The sequence below is a fragment of the Oncorhynchus tshawytscha genome, linkage group LG04 (genome assembly GCF_018296145.1).
Source record: "Oncorhynchus tshawytscha isolate Ot180627B linkage group LG04, Otsh_v2.0, whole genome shotgun sequence".
NCBI lineage: Eukaryota > Metazoa > Chordata > Actinopteri > Salmoniformes > Salmonidae > Oncorhynchus > Oncorhynchus tshawytscha.
In genome coordinates, this window is record NC_056432.1 from 52,844,936 (window position 1) to 52,872,637 (window position 27,702).

The 27,702-nt window shown below is 41.3% G+C and overlaps 1 protein-coding gene across 1 annotated transcript; it reads right to left on the minus strand.

The window, feature by feature from the left end:
* Nucleotides 1-1,760: 1,760 nt before the first annotated feature.
* LOC112248976 (putative palmitoyltransferase ZDHHC13) lies at nucleotides 1,761-21,207 on the minus strand. Its single transcript, XM_042320871.1, has 17 exons — nucleotides 20,967-21,207; nucleotides 17,409-17,629; nucleotides 10,692-10,814; nucleotides 10,420-10,497; nucleotides 9,376-9,520; nucleotides 9,150-9,214; nucleotides 8,813-8,975; nucleotides 8,178-8,303; nucleotides 7,758-7,891; nucleotides 7,244-7,344; nucleotides 6,495-6,613; nucleotides 6,234-6,296; nucleotides 5,961-6,054; nucleotides 5,597-5,680; nucleotides 5,323-5,480; nucleotides 3,358-3,455; nucleotides 1,761-3,214 (listed from the first exon to the last, which is right to left on the minus strand). The coding sequence occupies exons 1-17, from the start codon at nucleotides 21,111-21,113 to the stop codon at nucleotides 3,076-3,078; spliced, it is 2,058 nt and encodes a 685-aa protein (XP_042176805.1). The 5' UTR covers nucleotides 21,114-21,207; the 3' UTR covers nucleotides 1,761-3,075.
* Between the last annotated feature and the right edge of the window lie 6,495 nt (nucleotides 21,208-27,702).

Genomic DNA, 27,702 nt, shown 5'->3' on the forward strand with positions numbered 1-27,702 from the left:
GCTGCAAGAGCTCTGATAGGTTGGAGGACGTCCTCCAGAAGTTGTTATAATTACTGTGAATGTCCATGGAAGGGGTTGAGAACCATGAGCCTCCTTGGTTTTGTATTAAAGTCAATGTACCCAGAGGACGACGGGAACTAGCGGTCCTCCGGCTACACCACAGCGCTACCATACAGTGTGCTGTTGAGGTTACTGCAGCCCTTCCTTGCAATTAATCAATTATTTGGTGATGTGAATATATTTTAGTATAGATTTATCTAAAAATAACTTTGTTTCACTACTCACTGAGGATGATGGTCCCCCCCTTCCTACTCCGGGGAGCCTCCACTGCTAGAAAATCAATGACTCTCAGGCACTAGGAACTCAGTACTCTTTCGGTGTTTCATTATTTCTTAGTTGGTTTCTTCCCTCTTTCTTTGTCTTTGCTACGCCAAAAACTTTGGGCCGAAAGGAAAAGGGCTGGGGAACATGGGAATGGTGGAAGATGGCGAATGAATTCCTTGTAATGGTTTGCGTGCTAGATTTAAATAGAGATTCTTCAAATAGAGCATTTTGAGCACTTAGTAAAAATGTGTTTATTTTTTCACCATTAGCGTGTGTACTACATTTCTTAAAACCTTGCCTTACCATTGTCGAGTCTCAGCTGGATTTGTACCCATAGGATTTTGCGTCACAGCATTTACCAACACACCAAACAATGCCGAGAGAAGCGATGTCTAGCTTGTATAAACTGCACATTCCTTTCTTGTGTTCAAGGCAATGGAAGAAACAGCACTGCTGCATTTGCATAAAAATGACATTGTTGATCTAAGAGTCATCATATCAAAGCGAGCTGTACGTCAAATAACCTGGACCAGCAAACACACCTGGTTACAATACAGACGGTCACCTATGGACGGTGTATAGGATGGGTAGACCTCAAATGGCATGAATCAATTATAACCAGATGCTCTTCAAAATATATTGAAAGTGCAACACAATAGAGAATATAAGCACACCTCAAAAGAAATCGGAAACTTTCGAGGCAAAAACATAAAGCGCCAAACAAAAGCCAACAAGCCGTTTAGCTAATAATCTCTCTCCACATTAAAAACAAATTAACATGAAAACAAGAGAGAGAAGGAAACATAATTAAGCCATATTTCTGTTATGTGTTAATGTGCTGCCTGGTGAAGACAGCTACACTAATATGCCTCCAAGCTGTTTTTTTAATTCATTATTAATAGATTTCATCTGCGCTCATAAATATGCCTGTGTAATTTAAATAAACACGGCAACGCTAATTACCAAACACATTTGCGTTAATCTATCCAAATTTATGTCTGGGTGTCCACGCGCAAGCTGTTTCTAATTAAAAGTACATAAACTGCAGGAGGCTGATGAGGGTGTGTGTACATGGATAAAAAATAAAAGTTTACCTGCAATGAGATGGTGTGAAGTAAAATAATGACGTCTTTCTTTGGCTTCAATTAAAGATGTCTTGGTATGCATAATTCGTTTAATTAAAACGGTCTCCTGTGGTGTGGATAACATAAGCAAATTGTGAGCCTGACTTAGTAGGGGCGTAGCCAAATATGACAATTAATTGCAACATATCAATTATAAATAAAAATAAAAAAGGTAAATTAAAGTTTTACTTACCATGTCTTCACAAGATCGATTGGAACATGAAGATACCAAATCTCTCTATAAGCAGTCATGGGGACAGAAATCAAAGCTCACATACAGTATCGAACTCAAAAGGCTTTCTGACACCATAGTAAAAACCAACTTGCTATGCTTTATTCCAATATCCAGTGCAGCAGGTTACAATGGCACATTACTTCATGTGGTTATGCAGAAAAAAAAGCAACATAGCTTGGATGCTAATATTATCACATGACATTTCAGGTCAAACATAATTTTAAAAAACTGTCCAGTCTCATCAAAGCCACACCCTGTAAGACGTGCATACCATCAGTGTGACTTCAACACAAAAATGTAAACAGTGAATCAAATGTATCCCATGACATTTACACATGGAAATATCACTTGATTTCTATCTGTCGGAATGATATTCCACGAGAACATTTCTTAGCATGACTTGAAGCTATACATTAGCATATAAAGTCCTAATATGATAATAAAAACATAACTAATGGAGTAATGGGTCTTTCGTTTTGGTTACGATAACATAAGACAGTTTGTCATTAATCGAAATGACTGGAAATCTCAGACGGTTGCTTTAAGGCTGAAAGAGAAGAGCATAGTTCGTAGGATGGTGGTTGGATATTGGATTGTTGAGATATGGGTTGAGTTCTGATTCCTTGCCTTCTCCCAATAGTGGGCACTAGTTCACCCTTAATGGATGTAAAAGCACTGCCTGTAACAGTACACTGTCAACCATATTTCTTCCACCCGTTCATTCCTTCTAAACACACAAGGGGGAGTGAACGAGCACAAACACCTCTGGGAGAGGGAATCGGAAACAGCAATGGTTTGTGTGTCCACTGTCGAGAGATGCTGGATAGAAAATGAGCATACTTAGGAGGTACAGTACCAGTATTAGAAAAACTGCTCTAGAGAAACTGTATGCACTGCATGCTCCAATCAAAAGAGTTCAGTGACTGACAAAGCAATGCTTTGCTTAAACTGTCTACGGTGTTGGTCCTTCAATCTAAAAACACTCACAGCCTCTTGCGAACACTGTAAAACAGACATTTAAAAGATCATTCTTCATAAAAAACACATGGATCAAAATATAACTATATTTATATTCATAAAAACACTGACTAACTTAATATACAATTTAAGCCATATTAAGGCTAATTTGACTTCACACAAATTATATTTCAAATGTTTCTTTTTCCCCCTCATTAATATATACCAGCATAAGGCAGCAGTAGTCTGTACAAAAAGCAAACACAAAAAAAAATGTAAAAGTCAGTACAACTTCCTCCATGCTATTTCCCTTTATAGTGGTGTTTCTTCACAGGCTGTCCAAAATTTACAAAAGATTCAAAAATAAATAAGCTTAATCCGTTTGGTCCAGAACGACCGTGGACCCAGCCCTAGCTGCCCTCTGACCCTGTGGGGTCAGACGATGTCGGGGTGGCCGAACATCATGTGGTCTCGGCCAGGTGGGTATTGCTGGGTCCAGTCGACCATGGCGGGCTTGAACAGCCCACAGCAACGCAGCTGGAAGAATGACACCAGGTTACGCACCACACCCAAACTATGGAGGGAGAGGGAGAGAAAAGAGAAGAATGGAGAAAGTGAAAGTGGGCTACAAACCTAAATAGTGTGAGGGAACACTGCTTATTGCTTTCGTCACCAAGTAAACAGAATCGGCAGGTTAGCCTGATGAAGACCACTTACTTGTAAGGGTTCTGTCTGAGGGAGATGGATTGTGGGAGTTTCCTCTGGCGAAGCATCAGGTTTGCCCTCTCTGCGGTGGTCAGGCCGTAGAACGCAATCTATTCAGACAGACACACAGACACACGTCTAACTAAAATAGAAATGTTACTATGCCTCCAAATTGTTACTTCGGCTTACAAGTCGTAAAAAAATTATGACAAAACAACGATAAATAATGCAGTCGTTTAAATATTTTCTAAAAAAAGACTAAAGCAAATAGCAGTTCAGCGCTCCTCCCAGCCCGGCATCATTAAGGCAGTGAGAGACATCTCAGTGTGAGTGGGGCCCCAGCAGGGGGGACTGCCCTGGGGAAGGCGCAGCAGCAAGACGGCTTCAACACATCAATCATGAATAATACACGCAGCGTTTGATTCTGAGTAAATCAAAAGAAATACACAGGAAAAACAATGGCAGCTCGAGCAAAACGAGAGTGCACATAGTAATGCAGTAGTTCTTTAACAGCTCTGAGACAACAGCGTTTCAAGACGTTATTCAAATACAACATACTTACAGTTGTAGCAGTGGAGGTTTTATTGTAGCATCATTTAGCTACTACATACACACACACACTAGAGGTCGACCGATTACCTTGGCAAGGAGCCACAGTAAGGTGCTAGCTAGCATTAAACTTATCTTATAAAAAAACAATCTTAACATAATCACTAGTTAACTACAAATGGTTGATGATATGACTAGTTTAACTAGCTTGTCCTGCGTTGCATATAATCAATGCAGTGCCTGTTCATTTATCATCGAATCACAGCCTACTTCATCTTCGCCAAACGGGTGATTTAACAAAAGCGCATTCGTGAAAAAAGCACAATCATTACACCAGTGTACCTAACCATAAACATCAATGCCTTTCTTAAAATCAATACACAAGTATATATTTTTAAACCTGCATATTTAGTGAAAATAAATTAATGTTAGCAGGCAATATTACATACCCTGACTCTGTGCAAGCAGAGTCAGGGTATATGCAGCAGTTTGGGCTGCCTGGCTCATTGCAAACTGTGTGAAGACCATTCCTTCCTAACAAACACCGTAATTAATTTGCCAGAATTTTACATAATTATGACATAACATTGAAGGTTGTGCAATGTAACAGCAATATTTAGAATTAGGGATGCCACCCGTTCGATAAAATACGGAACGGTTCCATATTTCACTGAAAGAATAAACGTTTTGTTTTCGAAATTATAGTTCCCATATTTTTTACCATATTAATGACATAAGGCTCATATTTCTGTGTTTATATTATATTATATCATAATTAAGTCTATGATTTGATATTTGATAGAGCAGTCTAAGCAGTGGTAGGCAGCAGCAGGCTCGTAAGCATTCATTCAAACAGCAAGTTTCCTGCGTTTGCGAGCAGCTTTAAGCAATGCTTGAAGCACAGCCCTGTTCATGACTTCAAGCCTATCAACTCCCGAGATTAGGCTGGCAATACTATAGTGCCTATAAGAACATCCAATAGTCAAAAGGTATATGAAATACAAATAGTATAGAGAGAAATAGTCCTATAATTCCTATAACTACAACCTAAAACGTATTAACTGGGAACATTGAAGACTCATGTTAAAAGGACCCACCAGCTTTCATACATTCATGTTCTGAGCAAGGAACTTAAACGTTAGCTTTTTTTACATGGCACATATTGCACTTTTACTTTCTTCTCCAACACTGTGTTTTTACATTATGTCAACCAAATTGAACACGTTTCATTATTTATTTGAGACTAAATAGATTTTATTTATGTATTATATCAAGTTAAAATAAAAGTGTTCATTCAGTATTGTTGTAATTGTTATTATTACAAATAAATAAATATATATAAAAATTGGCAGATTAATCGGTATCGGCATTTTTTTGGTCCTCCAATAATCGCTATCGGTCGACCTCTAAAAACACACACACAGTTACCTGGTAGAGCTGTATGACCAGTAGTATGGAAGCCCAGGCGGTATGGAAGAAAGCTAGACAGAAGATGCCCAGTACCCAGGAAGAACAGCCCACCAGGGCAGAGATAACACCCCACACACCCTCCTCCTGGTAGTGCAGCGGACAGTGCTTTGACCAGTCTGGCAACACACACGAGAATGTCAGGCAAGAAGATAATGCATTTACTTAAGAATGTACACAAATAAAGTGCAATAAAGTACTATTGTCTACGTGACTAATTGAGACTGTCACTCACACATGAGACATCCGTAGAACATCCACGCTCCCATCAGGCAGAGAGAGAGCAGGAAGAGAACAAAGAAGTGGTGATTCCTGGCACCTGAAGGAAGTAAGGATGGGTGGAAAGAAGACCGAAACTTGGTCATTAAAACGTATAACTCTGGTGCTGACAAAGTGGCTAATGCTGGCTGTGTATTTGAGTCAGCTAATCTTAGAATACTATATTTCCAAGTGTTCAAATACTAGTTGATTGCCACTACAATGATTGTATTCCACTACACAAACCTATTAGTGCCTATTGAGGCTTAGGGTAGATTATCCTAAAAACTATATCTATAATATACGGTAGACAAATATATAAGCTCTGTGGTTTTAGTTACCTATGCAGCCATTGATCCAGATGGAGTGATGATCCTGTTTTGCCACGCAGGCGTCACAGGAGAAGCAGTGATTTGCCCTCATTGGCTTCTTCATCTGCATAACCGAAAAACAACAACCAATCAGCAGTTCTTCATATCACCACATTTCCTAACATGTGAAAGCTTCAGCAAAAACATATTTGTTAATTGGAAGTCTTCAGTATCCCGCTAATATCTATGGTTTGAGTAAATGTGTTGGAATGTGACCGGCCTACTTTGGTCCTTGTGGCTTACCATACAGGAAGTGCAGAAGATCCTGGGGTCTAAGCAGCCCGCCTCTGCCAGTAACACCACATTCTGTTGGAGACACGGAAGACCAACAAGATCAAAATCACATCCATGTCATTGAAGTAGATAGGCAGCTATGTCACATGCCAACTACCCCTCGAGCCTGACCCGGGTAAATGTTGTGACCTGTCCATAATGTTTTTCTAGCAGTCTTTTTTTTAAACAATAGTGATGGAACAACGCCTCTCCCGATGTCCTGCTCCTTACCATCTTTTTCTCTTCCTCGGTTGCCTTGACGATGCCGGGGTCAGTCCTACAGGAGCGGAGGTAGTAGTAGAGCAGAGCTGTGGCGTTGAAAGTGAACAACACCTGTACCGTGGCACAATGTAGGGAGACGGGTTAAGGACATAACGTCACACCAAATACAGTAGGTGTATTCCAACCTACCCTGGAAGTCATGTTCTACCTGATAATTCAATTGCACCCACCTAGTGTCCCAGGACTAAATAAGTCCCTGATTAGAAGGGAAGAACAAAGAAAACACAACTGACAGGTCCAGATTTGAATTTTATGGGTATGAAACACAGTATATTGCATTAACTACTTTAACACTTAAACCATGACACTGGACCGAGATGTACTTGGCGCAAAAGCGCAGCGATAGTGCTGCAGCCTCTCAAGCACATATTGCCCATAGCAGCATGGGTAGAAAATACCACCCGAACCCTATACTTTCATGCTGTCTCCCCTGTAAACACTGTACCCCGCCTACCTGCCATCTGATAAAATATGCAAGGAGGAAGGAGCTCCGGCTCTCCGTAAAGAGATGGGTTTGGTTAGGCTGGACTAGAATGGGCTGGATTGAACTAGACCGAGATGGACTAGGACAGTCAATGACAGGGGAGCTTTTTGAGTGTTTATTTAGTACAGTGTTACATCCCAGGCAAATACAGAATGTAGAGTGCTGTGCTGGGTTGGAGTGCGAGTGTCAGTAGAGGCCCTGTGTTAAAGGATATCAGGCAGGAACCACAGGCACCAGGTGACCAGCATCCAGAAGACTGACGCCATGAGAGCTGTAGCAGGAACCAGCGACTGCAGGGCCTGGCTCGCCAACTGCCTACAAGTGCACACACACACTTATTGTATACGTTATAACATTGTTTCAACTAATAGAAGTCTTGAGTGAAAATTAAAAATGAGTTGTGCCATAACTGCTCCTAGAGAGTACATTTTCTACTTAATGAGCAGTCGTGTCAGCAAACGACTGCCCAGGGAGATTTGACAGAACCAAGCACGGACAGTATGAATAAAAGCAGGCTACTACTAGTCAGCATGTGAGCGCCATCTTGCAGGAGGTCCCTAGTAATACCAGCAGAGCTCTCGACATGGGGTGCACTGCGGATCTCTCAATGCATCTCAGTTAACTAGCAGTTGAAGAACACTCATAACAGCTGATCAACCCTAACCGCTGTGATGGTGTGTGGTCTCGTCTACTGGATTGACCACGGGCAGACCAATGTGCGTTCTCACCGTTGGGCCAGGTTGACCACAGCCATCACACAGGCCAGCAGAACCCCTTTTAGCAGCCAGGATTCTGAGCTCAAGTCAGCGATCGCTCCCAAACTGCCCAGCACAGCAACGCTGAACATAAACTGAAGACACACCTAAACAGAGACCAGGACACAGAGAGATAATCACGTAAATTATCATTAAAAAGAGAAATATTAGTATTAATTTCAACCACAATGCGAGGAAAACTGCAGCGTTGGGATCTCTATTTTAAGCAAGAGGTTAATTACTGTTCTCCCGTATGCTGTCGCACACACAATACTGGAAATATGGGTTAACATCTCTCAGACATTTGTTGAGGATACAAAAGTGTAGTGCCCCACACACCATGTGTGTTGAAGTAACATAGGCAGAGGAAAAGTGTGTTTGTGGTGTCCATACCCTGTATCGGTTAACTAGGCGCAGGCAGCGGGAGCTGGAACGTATCCTCTCCTGCTTGATGTGGTTGAGCATGTGGATAAGCAGGGGGCTGTGCACCTGGTGGGCCAGGTCTATGGGAGTGTGACCCTGAGGAGACAAACGCAACACAGTCACACCGTCACACTCGCAATCCTTAGTTAACCTCACACACTATAGTCACTAGGGCCATCGCTCATCCATATATTTATATGTACATATTCTTATTCATCCCTTTACATTTGTGTGTATAAGGTAGTCATTGTGAATGTTAGATTACTTGTTAGATATTACTGCACTGTCGGAACTAGAAGCACAAGCATTTCTCTACACTCACATTAACATCTGCTAACCATGTGTATATGACCAATAAAATTGGATTTACGATAGCAAATAAATATGCACATGTTCAACTTTTAAAATAGGCCAACACATGTATCTCAGAGCCTTATATGTTAGTAACATCCTGAGTATGATGCATGTATCGATTTAGTCTACTAATTTATAACCCCCCCCCCCAACCAGAGGTGTGTAACTGTGTGTGAAGACAACCCATCGCTATATGGCAGCCAGTGTCCTCCAGTATGATAGGATTAATTAGTGTGTGATCAGGTTCTCACGTTGGCGTTCTCGGCATCCACGCTAGCCCCGGCCTCCAACAGGACGTGTGCAGCGTCCACGTTTCCCGCCAGCACGGCACAGTGCAGCGGAGAGTTCCTGTTCACTTTGTCCACCGCACTCACCGACGCATTGCATTTCATCAGGAAGTTAGTGGGCTCGGGCCTGCATTCAATTATTAGTTTATTGACTTCAGATATCCCCACCCCAACACTAACCATGACCTTTTTAAGTAGTACATTACCAAAACAGCCTAATAGGCCAGTTATTGAGGACATATGTTATTGTAAGAATACATGGAAAAGAAACAAATAATCATTGGGTTGCAGGGAAACGTACCCAATGATTTTCTGTGCTGCCAACATCAGGGGTGTCTGCCCATTTGAGTCAGGAAGGTCAACTTCCTACAACAGAAAAAATAGAAAATAAACTAATTGGAGAAAAAAAGGGCATGTTAGACTGAACGGAGAATAAAAGAGAAAGTAAGGATGAGAAAGCACAAGAATAAAAGTGAGAATGAGTGTGGCTGAGAGAGGAAAAGAGAGCAAGCGAGAAAGAGTCTCACCTGTCCCTTGGCCATGAGGTAGGCTGCTATGGGCATGTGTTGGAAGAGGATTGCCAGATGCAGGCTGCGGTAGCCCTCCCCGTCTGCCATAGATGGGTCTGCTCCGTACCGCAGCAGCTGGATCACCATGGAGAGGTGGCCCTGCCTGTCCACAGACAACCAAACATAAAATCACCAAACCATATTGATATGTACCCCATAACACAATTCATATCTCGGATCTCGTGCTTCTACACCTGCATTGCTTGGTGCTTACCCTGGCGTGACGTTTTGATAACCATGTAAATCCCTCTAGGATAAGGTGACTTATCAATATATTTTACCTTTATTTTACCCCCCCCTTCCAAAAAAATGAACCCCTAATTTGTTGCTAATGTGGCTACCATAAAGGACTATAAATGCAATGATCTGGACGAGACTGCCGAATTGAGGCAAAAGTAAGAATCTCTGGATTAACAATCTAATGTTAGCTAAATGTAGTAACGAATAAAATGGACAATTCTGTGAACTGTCTTGTGCAAGTTTTAAATTGACAATACCTGTTAGCAAAGGTGTCAGCTAGAGATGACGTGCAGGAGCTTGCACGGAATTGTAGTCTTGCATGAGGTCTACTTTGATGCTAATTAGCATTTTTGAATCAGAGTAAATATAATGATAAAAGTCCCCTTGTCCGAGAGAGATTTCCCTGGTTATCAAAACGTCACGCCAGGGTAAGCGTACACGAAACACAGCCCTTATTTTAAGCACTTCTTTTTTTTTTTTATCCCTTATGGAAAAAATGAGTGGAACCATTTCCCTGTTTGGCTCTATGACACAGTAAATAAGAACTTGCCTCCAACCAAATTCAATTGAATAATTTAGCCCAGGACATTTTTTTTTTAAGTGGATCAAACAAATACACTTGTGAACAATGCAAGTTTTCCAATGAAACTTATCTGAGAAGAAATAGTAAATCATGTAAGGGTGCCAATATATTTGACCGAAACTGTAAGGGTGGATAGAGAGGGAGAGAGGGGTGATCTTGCCTACCAGCAAAGCAATTACCTTATGGCCCAATGCAGGGGTGTGGAGTTCAGGTCACCACCTAGCTGGTCTATGGCGGCCCCTTTGGATATATAATACCTACGAAAGAGCATTGAACGGACATCTTAAAAATACACCTACCTATGTCTTTGCACAGGAATCTTCCGCTTAGCATGGGTTCCTCTTTGGGAATGACGTTGGCTTGTTGTTTGTAAGAAAAAAACTCCACATTCAAAATCTAAATGTAAAACTACATTCCTAAATCAGACACGTGTTTGATGTAGAGCCCTTACTTGACCACCTCTGCGCGGTTGTTAATGGCTGCCCAGTGTAAGAGGGAGACATTCTCCTTGTCAGGCTGCCTCACATCGTAACCAGCCTCCACCAGTTCCTTACATCGGTCCAGGATACCAAACCTAGAATCCAAACACAGGGGACAAGATATTGAAAATCGATCCACTCGCACATAGAATACAACTTTCTATCCATCGATCTATCCCTGGTAAAATATTGTGGAAGGTGTACTGGAATAAGCATGAATCAAAAGGAAAATCTGGTACACTAAATGAGGTTACCATTTTTACAACTAGTGGTAAGCTACAAGATTCTGTCATGTCATATCTATGTACTGACACTAGGGGTAAGTATTTAGTCATGTTCATGAATTAATGCCATGGCTTTTCTGCATTTGGTCAGAAAAGTTATGCTAGTTATTAGCATGCTTGACTACAATGACATTTACATGGTCTGGTTGGAGAACAGAAATGTTGAGTTTGAGAGAGAAGTTGACCGGAAGGATGCAGGATTTTCACAGGAACAAAACCAAACACATGGTCTCATGTGGGACCAGTGTGGGGAAATAAAAGTATGAAAATGTATGCAGTCACCCCTGTAAGTCGCTCTGGTTAAAAGCATCTAATAAATGACTAAAATGTTGGCACAAAACAGAATTTAAGGAACACCAGAAATATTGACAGATTTGATTCTGATATGTAGCTTAGAATTATATTAATAAGGCATATGCACATCACTGAGTAAGCTATCTATCAATTTCCCTGTGCCATCCAAATGTGTGCATAGCCAAGGTAACATGACTAAAGAAAGTAGTTTATCAAACCAGAAATTCGCAGCTCGCTAGTAGTTTAAAACGGCCCCGCAACATGGTTTATAAAATTATATCAAATGTGCACCAACTCGCATAGAAAGGGACGAAAGTACAGTAGCTCCGGTAATATAGAGCTTAACTTTTGAGTGGCTTGGGCTAGAAACGCACGGTTTTAAGTGATGTAAAAGCTCAAGCACGGCTGTCACGGTGCTCCGGTTTCCTCTTTGGCAGTGGAACTCAAGAGACAGCGTGAAAGCGAAGTCAGACTGGCCCGTTTGGTCTTACAAGCAAAATAAAAAGTATCCACTTTGCGCAACCGCTAAGAACTAAGAAAACCCATCACTCTCTGCACAGCTCACTCATCATCACAGCTAAATAACATTTTAAAAACTGATGGAGATGCGCAGAAACAACGGACGGATTAAAGCAGCTGAGTAGCCAGTGTGGTTAAGGGATGAATCTGGCTGCTCACAGCTGTCACCTGTGATAATTTATGGAAAACTCATTCTGAACGACATCACTCTGAACTCGGTTTGATATTCTATTTGTAGAACGCATAAGGTTGCATTCTGTGCTCAGTCATTAATTTTGATATGAGAAACACCATTATTTGTTGGTATCAAGGAGGGGATTTGTTAAAGCCGGCCCGGGCAGGCGTAGCGGGCAGCCTGCCATGAGCCAGGTGCCCTATTCTGGCTAACAGCAATGTCGGCTTAAAACAAAAGTGATGTAGGTTAAACACTAGTATTCGGTATTTTCACATGCAAAAGTGATACGTTTTTTAAATCAAAAGCAATCTGCCTTCCCAATAAAAACTATACTGAACATAAAGATAAATGCATCATGTAAAGTGTTGGTCCCATGTTTCAGGCATTGAAATAAAATATCTCAGAAATGTTCCAAATGTTCCATAAAACACACAAATCCCGGTTCGTGAGAATTTCTCCTTTGCCTAGATAATCCATTCACCTGACAAGTGTGGCATATCAAGAAGCTGCTTAAACAATGTGATTATTATACAGGTGCACCTTGTGCTGGGGACAAAAGGCCACTCTAAAATGTTCAGTTTTATCACACACAAAAGTTATGAGGGAGTGCGCAATGAGGGAGTGCGCAACTGGCATGCTGACTGCAGGAATGTCCACCAGAGCTGTTGCCAGATAATTTCATTTAATGTTAATTACTCTACCATAAGCCGCCGCCAACGACATTTTAGAGAATTTTGTAGTACGTCCAACCGGCCTCACAACCCGGCAACCACGTGTACCGTGTCTTGTGGGCGAGCGGTTTGCTGATGTCAATGTTGTGAACAGAGTGCCCCAAGGTGAAAGTGGCGTTTTATTTATGTTTAATACTGTTTATGCATCGAATAAGGTTACTCAGTACTCTCTCATCTGTGTCTGTGGGACTGAGTTGGGCCTCTGGGGCTTGGTGCTGGCAATTGATTTATGATGGCTTGGAGAGAAAACCTACAGCCTGCATTCCATAGAATGAGTTGGTGTTTGTATACTGTGACCTAGCAGGGAGGAAATGTCTCTGGTGTGGACGGCTGATGGGAGGAACCTCGTCTTAGGGGCCAAACCCTGGTTTCCACACAATTGGAAAAGTCTTCACAGTAAACGCCATCTGGCTGGGGGATACTCCTTTCTCACATACTAATCCTAACCTTTGACCTATTTCAGACATCTGCAGTTTGTCACGTATTCAGGAGGATGTCTCTTAACTATAAAATACTGTGGCTCAGTTCTGCTCGTTGGGCTCTCGGCAAACACTTAAACGTTGTCTATGACCAGCTTCATTATTGCAATAATTCAAAAGATATTTAAAAAATGATTGTTTGAAGAAATAAAGTCTCTCTCGCTTGGTTAGAATTTCCACCACAGGTTATGGTATGGGCAGGCATACTCTACGGACAACAAACGCAATTGCATTTTAAAAATTAATGGTCATTTGAATACACAGACAACGAGATCCTGAGGCCTGAGATCACTGTGACGAGATCCTGAGGCCTATTGTCGTGCCATTCACCAAAGATTAAGATAGGCAAAAGAACACAGATACAGATACTGGACAGAGGAACTCTGCCTAGAAGGCCAGCATCCCAGAGTCACCTCTTCACTGTTGACGTTGAGACTGGTGTGTTGCGGGTAATATTTAATGAAGCTTCCCAGTTGAGGACTTGTGAGGCATCAGTTTCTCAAACTAGACACTGTTAATGGGCCTCTGGAATATCTACGTACAGCCATCACGAGCACATTAGAGGCAGCTGCCTATAGACATAGATTAGGGATCACTAGCCACTTTAACAATGTTCAGTATCTAGCATTACCCGTCTCATATGTATAAACCACACTCCACACTATTCTACGGTATCCGTCACTTTTAAATTGTGTTTACATATTGCATCACCCATTTCATATGTATATACTGTATTGTATTCTCTACTACACGACTGAATGTTAAAACAGCCATCTCCAGCACAACAGAGGCTGCTGCCTATAGACAGATTAGGAATCACTAGGAAATGAAACACTAGCCACTTTAATAAATGTCTTCGTATCTTGCATTACTCTATACTATTCTACAGTATTGTAGTCACTTTAATTGTTTGTAAATATTACATCACCCATCTCATATGTAAACTCAGCAAAAAAAGAAACGTCCCCTTTTCAGGACCCTGTCTTTCAAAGATCATTCATGAAAATCCAAATAACTTCACATATCTTCATTGTAAAGAGTCTAAACACTGTTTCCCATGCTTGCTCAATGAACCATAAACAATGAACAGTCACCTTTGGAACAATCATTAAGACACAAACAGCTTACAGACGGTAGGCAATTGAGGTCACAGTTATGAAAACTTAGGACACTAAAGGGGCCTTTCTACTGACTCTGAAAAACACAAAAAGAAAGATGCCCAGGGTCCCTGCTCATCTGCGTGAATGTGACTTAGGCATGCTGCAAGGAGGCGTGAGGACTGCAGATGTGGCCAGGGCCAGAAATTACAATGTCAGTACTGTGAGACGCCTAAGACAGCGTTACAGGGAGACAGGACAGACAGCTGATTGTCCTCGCAGTGGCAGACCACGTGTAATAACACCTACACAGGATCGGTACATCCGAACATCACACCTGCGGGACAGGTACAGGACGGCAACAACTACTAACAAAGATTTACACCAGGAACGCACAATCCCTCCATCAGTGCTCAGACAGTCCGCAATAAGCAGAGAGAGGCTGGACTGGGGGCTTGTAGGCCTGTTGTAAGGCAGGTCCTCACCAGAAACAACGTCACCTATCGGCACAAACCCACCGTCGCTGGCCCAGACAGGACTGGCAAAAAGTGCTCTTCACTGACGAGTCTGGGTTTTGTCTCACCACGGGTGATGGTCGGAGTCACGTTTATTGACAAAGGAATGAGCGTTACACCGAGGCCTGTACTCTGGAGCGGGATCGTTTTGTGGGTGGAGGGTCCATCATGGCCTGGGGCGGTGTGTCACAGCATCATCGGACTGAGCTTGTCGTCATTGCAGGCAATCTCAACGCTGTGCGTTACAGGGAAGACATCCTTCTCCCTCATGTGGTACCCTTCCTGCAGGCTCATCCTGACATGACCCTCCAGCATGACAATGCCACCAGCCATACTGCTTGTTCTGTGCGTGATTTCCTGCAAGACAGGAATGTAAGTGTTCTGCCATGGCCAGGGAAGAGCCCGGATCTCAATCCCATTGAGCACGCCTGGGACCTGTTGGATCGAGGGTGAGGGCTACAGCCATTCCCCCTCAGAAATGGCACCTGCAAGTTCCTGGACTTGGTGGATTTGTGGGGTAACATCTCACGGCAAGAACTGGCAAATCTGGTGTAGTCCATTTAATCCACTCCAAAAATGTCTTGTTATCAAACTATAGTTTTGGCAAGTCGGTTAGGACATCTACTTTGTGTATGACAGAAATAATTTTTTCAACAATTGTTTACAGACAGATTATTTCACTGTGTCACAATTCCAGTGGGTACGAAGTTTACATACACTAAGTTGACTGTGCCTTTAAACAGCTTGGAAAATTGCAGAAGATTATAGAAGGCTTTAGAAGCTTCTGATAGGCTAACTGACATCATTTTAGTCAATTAGTGGTGTACCTGTGGATGTATTTCAAGGCCTACCTTCAAACTCAGTGCCTCCACTTGACCTCCTGGGAAAATCAAAAGAAATCAGCTAAGACCTCAGAAAAATGTGTAGACCTCGTTCATCCTTGGGAGCAATTTCCAAATGCCTGAAGGTACCACGTTCATCTGTACAAAAAAATAGTACTCAAGTATAAACACCATGGGACCACGCAGCTATCATACCACTCAGGAAGGAGACACGTTCTGTCTCCTAGAGATGAACGTACTTTGATGCAAAAAGTGCAAATCAAATCACAGAACAGCAAAGGACCTTGTGAAGATGCTGGAAGAAATAGGTACAAAAGTATAAATATCCACAGTAAAGCGAGTCCTATATCAACATAACCTGAAAGGCCGCTCAACAAGACAGACACCACCGCTCCAAAACCGCCATAAAAAGCCAGACTACGGTTTGCAACTGCACATGGGGACAAAGACTGTACTTTTTGGAGAAATGTCCTCTGGTCTGATGAAACAAAAATAGAACTGTTTGGCCATAACCACCATCGTTGTTTGGAGGAAAAAGGGGGAGGCTTGCAAGCCAAAGAACACCATCCCAACTTTGAAGCTCAGGCGTTGCAGCTTCATGTGGTGGGGGTGCTTTGCTGCAGGAGGGACTAGTGTACTTCACAAAATAGATGGCATCATGAGGTAGGAAAATTATGTAGTTATATTGAAGCGAACTCTCAAGACATCAGCTTGTAAGTAAGCATTTCACAGTAAGATCTACACTGGTTGTTTTCGGCGCATGTGACTAATAACATTTCATTTTATTTGTTAATAAGCACATATTTACTCCTGTGCTTAAGGTTGAATACTTATTGAAACAAGACATTTCAGATGTTCCTTTTTATTCTAAAAACATAATTCCACTTTGAAATGATAGGGTATTGTGTGTAGGCCAGTTACAAAAAAAATCTCAATGCAATCAAATTTTAGATTCAGGATGTAACCCAAAAACATGTGGAAAAAGTCCAGGGGTATGAATACTTTCTGAAGGCAATGTTGATGGGAGGGCATACAGGCTGTCGACTATTAACGTGTAATTTGTCTAAATGAGTAATGGAAACACTTCAAACACTACATTTTTATTCAACACTAGGTTTTGCAAAATAGTGTTTGAGCACTGCACAAGTTAATGGAAACCGCTAATGATTGAAATGACACCGACCCTGTATTCAAGAGCATGTGTCTCAAACAATAGCTAGCTAAAGTCAGCTGGCTTTAGTTAATAACTTCCGTGTGTAATCATTTGGGCTATAGAAAACATACAAGCAACTATAATTTGCATCTATCAACTATAATTACAGCACAATTTTAAATACAGATTGCACTCCAAAATTCCCAGTAAGGAAACAAGTTTGTTGCGTGGAGTGCATGCGGACAGTCTCCAGAGAAGGTAGTGATCACACAGGGAGAGGATCTGTTTGCGAGAGTCACCCGCAATGTTTTTTTTTTTTTTTTTTTTTACAGATCTACACGATTCACGTAGATGAATATCGCCAAAGAGTGACAAGTTTGCAATCCCTGAAAGCTATTCAGTCCTCAGTATTGCCATTTGGCAATTCTTACTGCTCTGATCACTACTGCTTTGTGGATCTCAAGGGATGATTTCAAATGACAATATATTACCCATATAGTGCACTACTTTTGACCTGAGCTATGGGGCTGGGATCAGAACAATTGCATTGAGTGGGCATTTATAAGGTTTAATATGAGACACAACAGTGGTGAATCTTACTGTGTTGCTTTGACAATGTCCCAGCTGCTGCTGTCATCCATATGCGACCGTTTCTTGGGCTGCTGAGTGGGGTCTATCATCTGGTCAGCTCGTGGGCCAAATTGGCCATGGAAAGCAGGCATGAACCCGTGCGCCAAACCACCGCCGTGACCCCCGAATCCATGCACCGCAGGCCCATGCGAGTGACCCCCGTGGCCTTGGCAACTGTCATGGTTGTGAACCTGTCAAATACACAAAAAGAGAGAATGGGTACATTATCAACTGTAGATGGAAATTCTCGATTTTGGTAAGTTTGCCTAACTTGCAAATAGATGGTACGCAGTGATTGACATTAAGGGTTGGCCTACTGCCTGGGGCATTTGAACGGAGCAGTCATGCAAGTTGAGCGTGCTCGGAGGTTGACCCATTGGGCAGGTGATAAAAAAAGACAAAATCATGAAAACAACCAAACTGCAAAGAATTCCAGTAGCCTGATCTTTCTGGTTCCTCCCCATTGTTTAAGAAAAAGACAGACAATTTATGGCATTTAGGCAATTCTATGGTAATGGAATTGCACTGAGACTCAAATGTATGCCAAACAAAAAAACATTGATTTCAAAGTTTAACAAACCATTAAAACTCCATGTACAAGGACTACTTTGAACAACTTACACTGAAGATTTTACAAAAAAAACATTTACTGCAAGAACTGTGCAGCTGCAAAATGTGCTAACAGAATTTCGGTAAAATCTCCCTCAGTTTAAAAAAAGAAAATCTGTCTAAGTTTTCCAAACATTCAGTTAAATCCCCGAATTAAGATTCAACAATGTTTGCAGAATGAAATGGGGCACCAGCTATGACTAATCTATTATTTTGGTTAACTACAGTAAGTGAAGTGGATTTACACCCAGTAACAGAATTGCGATAACAGAATTTAATCATGGGTCCCTGATCTGTACTCCACAGAAATGCATAATTATGGATATGAATGTCATTCTCTTCATGGTAATGCATCCTAAATAGGTATACAAAAGGTATAAATATGCAATATCCTCCTTTGCATATGTGGGTATTATTCTACACACTGGCAATTAGGTTAATGAGCTTTTCCCCCAAACAAGACCAAATAGGTTGGTCCAGCCAAATCTGAACCAATTATAGATGTTTATTTTTCACACGTTTGGACATCAAAGTACAGCACAGTTTAGCGCAGTACAGTAAAGCACACTATAGTTCAGTAGTAGAGTATAGTACATTAATTTACTCAACTCATGTGCTCTACTGTGTACTGTAGTATACTTTTCTTTAAAAAGGTGACTACGGGTCCTGGCAGCCAGTAAAAAGGCTATCACTAGGAAATGGCTACAAAAAGACCCTCCCACAGTGACAATGGATAGACATTGTAGAAGAAATACACCACATGGAGCATATGACCTTTGCTTTAAGAACTCAGCAGGAGAGAGGTCAAGAATACTGGGAAAAATGGGTTTTGTACTTGGAAAAGGTCTATTTCAAAGATGTCAATGTAACTAACATGATGATATGATGATGAAGGTATGAAGTGCACTGTAACTGACAGATCTTTATTTGTTGTTCTTTTATTTTACTTTATTTGTACTTTCTTTGTGTTCCTACAATAAAAAAGTATAAAAAAATCAATTTAAAAAAGGTGACTAAGAAGCACTCATCATTTTAAATATAACATGTCATATTATACAGCATATAAACACTAAATAGGTCAGGAACCAGATAGGTAGCCTAAGAATTACTAAGGCTATATTTTAAATTATTTCAAGGCTATAGCCTACAGAGTGCGACACACTAGGCTGGCAGGAACATGATATTTTGGTAGGCAATTTATTTTTGTAATCATTTACTTATTAAACTTGCATTTGGAATTTCTTGTAAAAAATAATTCTTACATAATCATAATATGTTGTAGACAAAATAATGAAAAGGGCTTTGTGGTAGCTTCAATAATGACACAGACTTGAAGTTGAACAAGTCATTGCATGAATAGATTTTTTTAATGCACGACTTGGCCTTAACTCGACCCATTCTTCCTGGGACTCGACTTGAGAGACGGACCTAGTGACTGGAAAAATAATTACAATGGCTGGGTATAATTTGTGTTGCGTTCCAACAGGAATTTGTTGCCAACAAACAATGGTTGCCAACAAACAATGTATAAAAGGTTGTATAGCAGCATAATAAAATACCAGGTAGGGAGTGGGCTATTTAATTACGTTTTTCACTCACCATGTTTACTCCGAAAAATGTCTGTCCTCACTCTGGTAGCCTATGGACAAACATGAACTTCTTTGGGATCAGTGTCATGTCCACAGGACGGTTAAGCTAACGTAGGCTAATGCGATTAGCATGAGGTTGTAAGTAACAAGAACATTTCCCAGGACATAGACATATCTGATATAGGCAGAAAGCTTAAATTATTGTTAATCTAACTGCACTGTCCAATTTACAGTAGCTATTACAGTGAAAGAATACCATGCTATTGTTTAAGGAGAGTGCACAATTTTGAACATGAAGTTATTAATAAACAAATTAGGCACATTTGGGCAGTCTTGATATATATAAATAAATGCAACAAATGTAATGGTTCATTGGATCAGCCTTTTAAAAAAAGTGTACATGCACTGCTGCCATCTAGTGGTCAAAACCGAAACGGCACCCAGCCTGGAATAATACATTATGGCCTTTCCTTGCATTTCAAAGATGGTACAAAAAAATACAACAGTTCTTTTTTCTTTGGATGATCCTTCACCAGATCTATTGTGTTATATTCTCCAACATTTCCACAAACTTTAAAGTGTTTCCTTTCAAATGGTACCAAGAAAATGCATATCATTGCTTCATGGCCTGAGATACAGGCAGTTAGATTTGGGTATGTCATTTTAGGTGATTTATTTTATTTTATTTGTTTAATGGAAGGATCCTTAAGAGGTTTTTACCAGCTACGTGGTGAGTTGATGCCTATTCGGCAGCTAGTTAACTAGGTGAATTGATCATGCTACTCTGTACTATATGCGTTGTTTGTTGGCAACCTTGTACTTTCCTACGTTTTTAGAAAAGATTCCCGTTTGAACGTTTCACAAATTATACCCATCCGTGACTTGATCCCATATCTGGGGAAACAGCCACCAGGTGATAGACGTAGTTAAGCTAGTTACTGCAGCTTTGTTAGAAAGTTAACTACCTAATACAGTTTCCCCAGTTCTACGATACACACATACAGCTACCTAATCAACCTGGCTACAGTAGCTATACTGAATAACGTCAGCTGCATAGACGATGAGTTGTCTGAAATGTTGTTGGTAATCTAACATTACATACCGACTGATCAGTGCTAGTTTAGTTATTAGCTATCCATCTGCCTTGACATGCTTGACTGCTACCTCTTCTCAATGGCATTTCCCCAAACTTGCTGCCAATTCATGAAGCGTCCAACCTTAGGCTAACTAGCTACCTAGCTAGATATGATGGCTATTTTTGCACCGCTCTAAATAGAAAGCAAGTATTCCCTTCCTCTTCAATCAAGAATCACTGTAAAGTTAAACTTACGCCGTTATCTCCCTTCCAATCCATTGTACAGCCAGAAATGTGACGAGAGGACAACGAAAATCGTTTAATTTTGCGCGAACTCCCTTCGGCCTCAACTTCCTTCTTCTTCTTCTTCCTCAGTGATTTTATATGGCGGTTGGCAACCATCTAAGGTGCATTACCTCCGCCAACTGGACTGGAGTGTGGCCAAGAGACAGTGAAGGTCATTGTGCGTTTCAATTGATATTGTTAATTCTGTCTATCTACTCCGATTTTAGAGCACTCTCAAACAGAGTAACTGATGAATTTACAATATACCCGGTGGCAAAAAAATACCTTTATTAAATTGTTGCCAGTTAGTCACCAACGTTATGGATAACATGAAAACAGCCTAACCAGCGCTACTAGGTCGAGTAAAATAGTCAAGAGTGGGAGTGTTCTCTCATTTGTGTTTGGAAGTAACTAGCCAACGTTAGCCAGTTAGCTTGAGTGCTTGACTACAGTTGAACGCTTGCCAGAGCGTCCAGTGTACGCTCCGAATGCTCCGAGAGCGAAACGCTCTGAATTTATGAACCTATGAATCAACAATCTGACTGACAACGCTCTGGATTTACGAACGCCCAGAGCGCACTCTGGCACTCCAGATTGAATTTATGAACACACCCGAAATCGTAAAAAGTCTAGCTAGTAATTTGTTATGCTAGCAAAACGTTGCATGGCACCAGCATCAACTTCCGGTATACAAGCAAAACTCTAGAACTCTCAACTGGAATGATTGTGAGAGTGGATCGTGTACAGTATACTACAATGAACGAGTATATAGTACATAGTCATTATGTAGTATGCAGTATGTTAATATGAGTATTCGAACACAGTTTGAAACACAAGGCTAAATAGTATTTTGAAAGTGGTGGGGAAACATCCGTCTGGCTGGGAGGTGTGATCTTTGGATACAGTGGAACATGTTCTATTTCAGTGCCAAAAATATGTTAGAGAAAGGGAGCGATTGTCAGTAGATTTGAGGAGTAATGGGGTTGAAGAGCCAGGATTAAGTGAACTCTTGGGGGAATCTTCAGGGGATGTAGTACTTAATTATGTATTTAGGGAGATGAGATTATTGGGTAGGATTTTGACCTTAAGAATTATGTGAATAATCAAGTCAATAAACATTGGGTAGTTAGATAGCAGATCGTTAATATACTGCCTGGCAAGTTTGATGTATTAGTAACCAACTAATACCGGTACATACTGCTGTAATGCTATGCGGTTCGTAAGGATAGCGTAGCTAACAAATTGTCAGCCATTACTTTATTACATTGCTCAACATTTTCTTAACATTTGTCTACGCTCTCGTTGGACTTCGACTCTATATTTTACACCATTTTGTCAAATTGGAAAACATTGTGAAGCCACACCCATTTTCAGAAGAATTGCATATTTATTTTGTATTTATTTTTACTTTTATTTAACTAGGCAAGCCAGTTAAGAACAAATTCTTATTTACAATGACGGGCTACATCGGCCAAACCCGGACGACGCTGGGACAATTGTGCACCGCCCTATGGGGCTCCCAATCACGGCCGAATGTGATACAGCCTGGATGTAGTGATACAGCCTTTCAGTGCTCCCAGTGGTGCTCTCTACATATCAGCAGCCCCCAAGGCCCAGGCCCAACCCCAGTAATTAGGGGGGTTGGGAAACACGCTATTTGTTCATAGATTGGTATTAGGAGGAGCAGGGACATTTTAGGAGGTCCATTTTGTGTGCTCTGATTTTGTGTGCTCTCTTTTTTGCTGCCATGATCACTCATGGTCCAGTTACCACTAAAATCAATCTGCATAAACTAAGAGGCATCTGGATTCAATTCTCAAATCTAAGGATAAAAAAAAATATTCAAAACACCACAACACTGATAGACTGGCTGGATATAATTACTGTTGGTTGACCAGGCAGAATTAAACAGAAAACCTCAAAGCCAAACAATAGAAGACGATTACTGTTTGAGATTTAATATGTGACTGGAGAGTTAATGAAGGGTGGGACACGGCTATTGTTCTGAACCGCAATAGGATGCTTATCTTCAATGTCCACTGTAGAACTTCTTCTACGTGCTTCTACACCTGCATTGCTTGCTGTTTGGGGTTTTAGGGTGGGTTTCTGTACAGCACTTTGATATATCAGCTGATGTAAGAAGGGCTATATAAATACATTTATTTTGATTTGATTTAGAACTGTAAACAGAAGCCAGCTTGTCCAATTCTTCTCAACTTCTTTTTATTCCTGTTTGCTCCTTTAAAATACTTTGAGCTAATTCCTTAATAAGAATATGATACAAGGCAATGAAGGCACATACTATACTGAACAAAAACATGTAAGGTGTTGGTCCCATGTTTCATGAGCTGAAATAAAATATCCTTGAATTCTTCCATACACACACAAAGCTTATTTCTCTAACATGTTGTGCACAGATTTGTTTACATCCCTGTTAGTGAGAATTTCTCCTTTGCCAAGATAATTAATCCGCCTGACAGGTGTGGCATATCAAGAAGTTGATTAAACAGCATGATCATTACACAGGTGCCCCTTGTGCTGGGGACACTCAAATGTGCAGTTCTGTCACACAACACAATGCCACAGATGTCTCAAGGTTTTAGGGTGTGTGCAATTGGCATGCTGACTGCAGGAATATCCACCAGAGCTGTTGCCAGATAATTTAATGTTCAGTTCTATACCTTAAGCCGCCTCCAATGTCATCTTAGAGAATTTGGCAGTACCCCCAGCAGGCCTCACAACCGCAGACCATGGGTAACCACGCCAGTGTAGCGTGGTTCGTTCTATGTTGTGTACTTTTAATTAGGACGCTGACACAACTGGAGGTCTGCTAGTTGAATTATTTTTATTTGCCACAGCAAAGAATAACATTAGCTATGCAGCTGTAATTAAATTTTTAAAAACACACTGAATTATTATAAAATTATTAACATCCCCTCTTGACCTGGCCTATTTGAATTGGTCCTTGTGTGCAACTTGGTGCATAATCTAAGGGAACAACATCACACTGCTACACCAGCCCAGGACCTCCACATACGGCTTCTTCACCTATGGGATTGTCTGAGACCAGCTACCAGGACAGCTGATGAAACTGTGTTTGCATAACGGAAGAATTTCAAATCAAATTGTATTTGTCACTTACACGTGTTTAGCAGATGTTATTGCGGATGTAGTGAAATGCTTGTGCTTCTAGTTCCGACAGTGCAGCAATATCAAACAAGTAATATCTAACAATTTCACAACATATATACCCAATACATACAAATCTAAGTAAGGAATGGAATTAAGAATAAATATATGGATGTCAGAGCGTCATAGACTAAGAAACAGTACAATAGTATAGAATACAGTATATACACATGAATAATGCAAGAAATGTAAACATTATTAAAGTGACATTATTAAAGTGACTAGTGTCCCATTTATTAAAGTGGCAATTGATTTAAAGTCTGTGTATGTAGGCAGTGCAGTTGTCGTACGAGGCAGTGATACAGCCTGACAGGATGCTCTCAATTGTGCATCTGTAAAAGTTTGTGAGGGTTTTAGGTGACAAGCCACATTTCTTCAGCCTCCTGAGGTTGAAGAGGCGCTGTTGCACCTTCTTCACCACACTGTCTGTGTAGGTGGACCGTTTCAGTTTGCCAGTGATGAACTTAAAACTTTCCACCGTCTCTACTGCTGTCCTGTTGATATGGATAGGGAGGTGCTCCCTCTGCTGTTTCCTGAAGTCCACAATCATCTCCTTTGTTTTGTTGACGTTGAGTGGGAGGTTATTTTCCTGACACCACACTCCCAGAGCCCTCACCTCCTCCCTGTAGGCTGTCTCATCGTTGTTGGTAATCAAGCCTACTACTGTTGTGTCATCTGCAAACTTGATGATTGAGTTGGAGGCGTGCTTGGCCATGCAGTCATGGGTGAACAGGGAGTACAGGAGGGAGCTGAGTACGCACGCTTGTGGGGCCCCAGTGTTGAGGATCGGCAAATTGGAGGTGTTGTTTCCTACCTTCACCACCTGGGGGTGGCCCGTCAGGAAGTCCAGGGACCAATTGCACAGGGCGGGGTTCAGACCCAGAGCCTCGAGCTTAATGATGAGCTTGGGAGGTAAAATGGTGTTGAATGCTGAGCTATAGTCAATGAACAGCATTCTTGCATAGGTATTCCTTTTGTCCAGATGGGATAGGGCAGTGGGATGGCGATTGCATCATCTTTGGACCTGTAGGGGCGGTAAGCAAATTGAAGTGGGTCTATGGTGACAGGTAAGATGAAGGTGATATGATCCTTCAAAGCACTTCATGATGACAGAGGTGAGTGCTACGGGGTGATAGTCCTTTAGTTGAGTTACCTTTGCATTATTGGGTACAGGAACAATGTTTGCCATCTTGAAGCTGTTGGGGACAACAGACTGGGATTAAGGAGAGATTGAATATGTCCATAAACACACCAGCCAGCTGGTCTGCGCATGCTCTGAGGATGCCGTCTGGGCCAGAAGCCTTGCGAGGTTTGACACGTTTAAAGGTCTTACTCATGTCCGTTACGGAGAAAGAGAGCCCATTTCTGCACAAACTCTCAGAAACCGTTTCAAGGAAGCCCATCTTCGTGCTCGTCATCCACACCAGGGGTCTTGACCTAACTCACCTTCGATGGCCACTGGTACACTGGAGAAGTGTGCTCTTCAACGAATGAATCCCGGTTTCAACTGTATCAGCAGATGCCGTTATGTGGATGAGCGGTTTGCTGATGTCAACGTTGTAAACACAGTGCCCCATGGTGGAGGTGGGGTTATGGTATGGTCAGGCATAAACTACAGACAGCAAACACAATATGATTTTACTGATGGCAATGTCAATGCACAGAGATACCGTGACGTGATTCTGAGGCCCATTGTCCTGCTATTCATCCACCTCCATCACCTCATGTTTCCGCATGGTAATGCACAGCCCCATGTCGCAAGGATCTGTACACAATTCCTGGAAGCTGAAAATGTCCCAGTTCTTCCATGGCCTGCATACTCAACAGACATGTCACCCATTGAGCATGTTCAGGATGCTCTGGATGGACGTGTTCCAGTTCCCGCCAATATCCAGCATCTTCGCGCAGCCATTGAAGAGGAGTGAGACAGCATTCCACAGACCACAATCAATAGCCTGACCAACTTTATGCAAAGGAAATGTCGCGCTGCATCAAGCAAATGAGGCAAATGGTGGTCACAACATATACTGACTGGTTTTCTGATCCATGCCCATACCTTTTTTTTAAATATATATCTGTGACAAACAGATGCATATATGTATTTGAAGTCATGTGAAATCTATAGATTAGAGCATAATGGATTTATTTCAAATGACTACCAAATGACTACCAATTTCAAATGACTACCTTATATGAACTGTAACTCAAATTGTTTCATGTTGCCTTTATATTTGTGTTCAGTGTAAATACTGCACTCTGACTCACAAAACTCATTTGCTAGATTCATAATAGTGTTGTTAGACAAAGCAAGGTAAGTGAACTTCAAAATGTGATGTAGTTTTATTGGAATTGGCAGCCATTGTTGGTAAGTAATGAATCTGCTAGCTTCTGACATGACTTACTGCATCTATAGTGCATTCTGAAAGTACTCAGACCACTTGACTTTTTCCACATTTTGTTACGTTACAGCTGTTAGAATATTTTCAGATAAATACACAACTCAGAGGACTTAAGGTCAAGAGGGAATTAATGATCAATGGAAATAGTTGTTTCATTGTAATGGGGAACTGAAGATTAATGGGTCAGGGACACGGGAGGAATTCTAGTCTGGGACTCATAGCTACATGTGGCATGTTCTCATTGGTCTGAGTTGTCTATACATTAAGCCTGAAACGGGATACTTATTATTTGGCCATTGGCCCAGGTTTACTGCAAGGAATTCTAATAGGTCAACCATAGGCTAGGCTTGGGTATACAGTGGGGCAAAAAAGTATTTAGTCAGCCACCAATCGTGCAAGTTCTCCCACTTAAAAAGATGAGAGAGGCCTGTATTTTTCATCATAGGTACACTTCAACCACGACAGACAAAATGAGAAAAAAAATCCTGAAAATCACATTGTTGTCACGCCTTGGTCTTAGTATTTTGTGTTTTCTTTAATTATTTGTTCAGGCCAGGGTGTGACATGGGTTTATTGTGTTGTCGTATTGGGGTTTTTGTAGGCATTGGGATTGTGGCTGATTAGGGGTGTGTCTAGCATAGGCTTGGCTGCCTGAGGCGGTTCTCAATCAGAGTCAGGTGATTCTCGTTGTCTGATTGGGAACCATATTTAGGTAGCCTGGGTTTCACTGTGTATTTTGTGGGTGATTGTTCCTGTCTCTGTGTAGTGTTCACCAGATAGGCTGTAATTAGGTTTTCACGTTTCGTTTGTTGTTTTTGTATTTATTTTAGTTATTTTATGTATCGCTATTTTTTCATTAAAGAACATGAGTAACCACCACGCTGCATTTTGGTCCGACTCTCCTTCAACAGACGAACGCCGTTACAATTGTAGGATTTTTTATGAATTTATTTGCAAATTATGGTGGAAAATAAGTATTTGGTCACCTACAAACTAGATTTCTGGCTCTCACAGACCTGTAACTTCTTCTTTAAGAGGCTCCTCTGTCCTCCACTCGTTACCTGTATTAATGGCACCTGTTTGAACTTGTTATCAGTATAAAAGACACCTGTCCACAA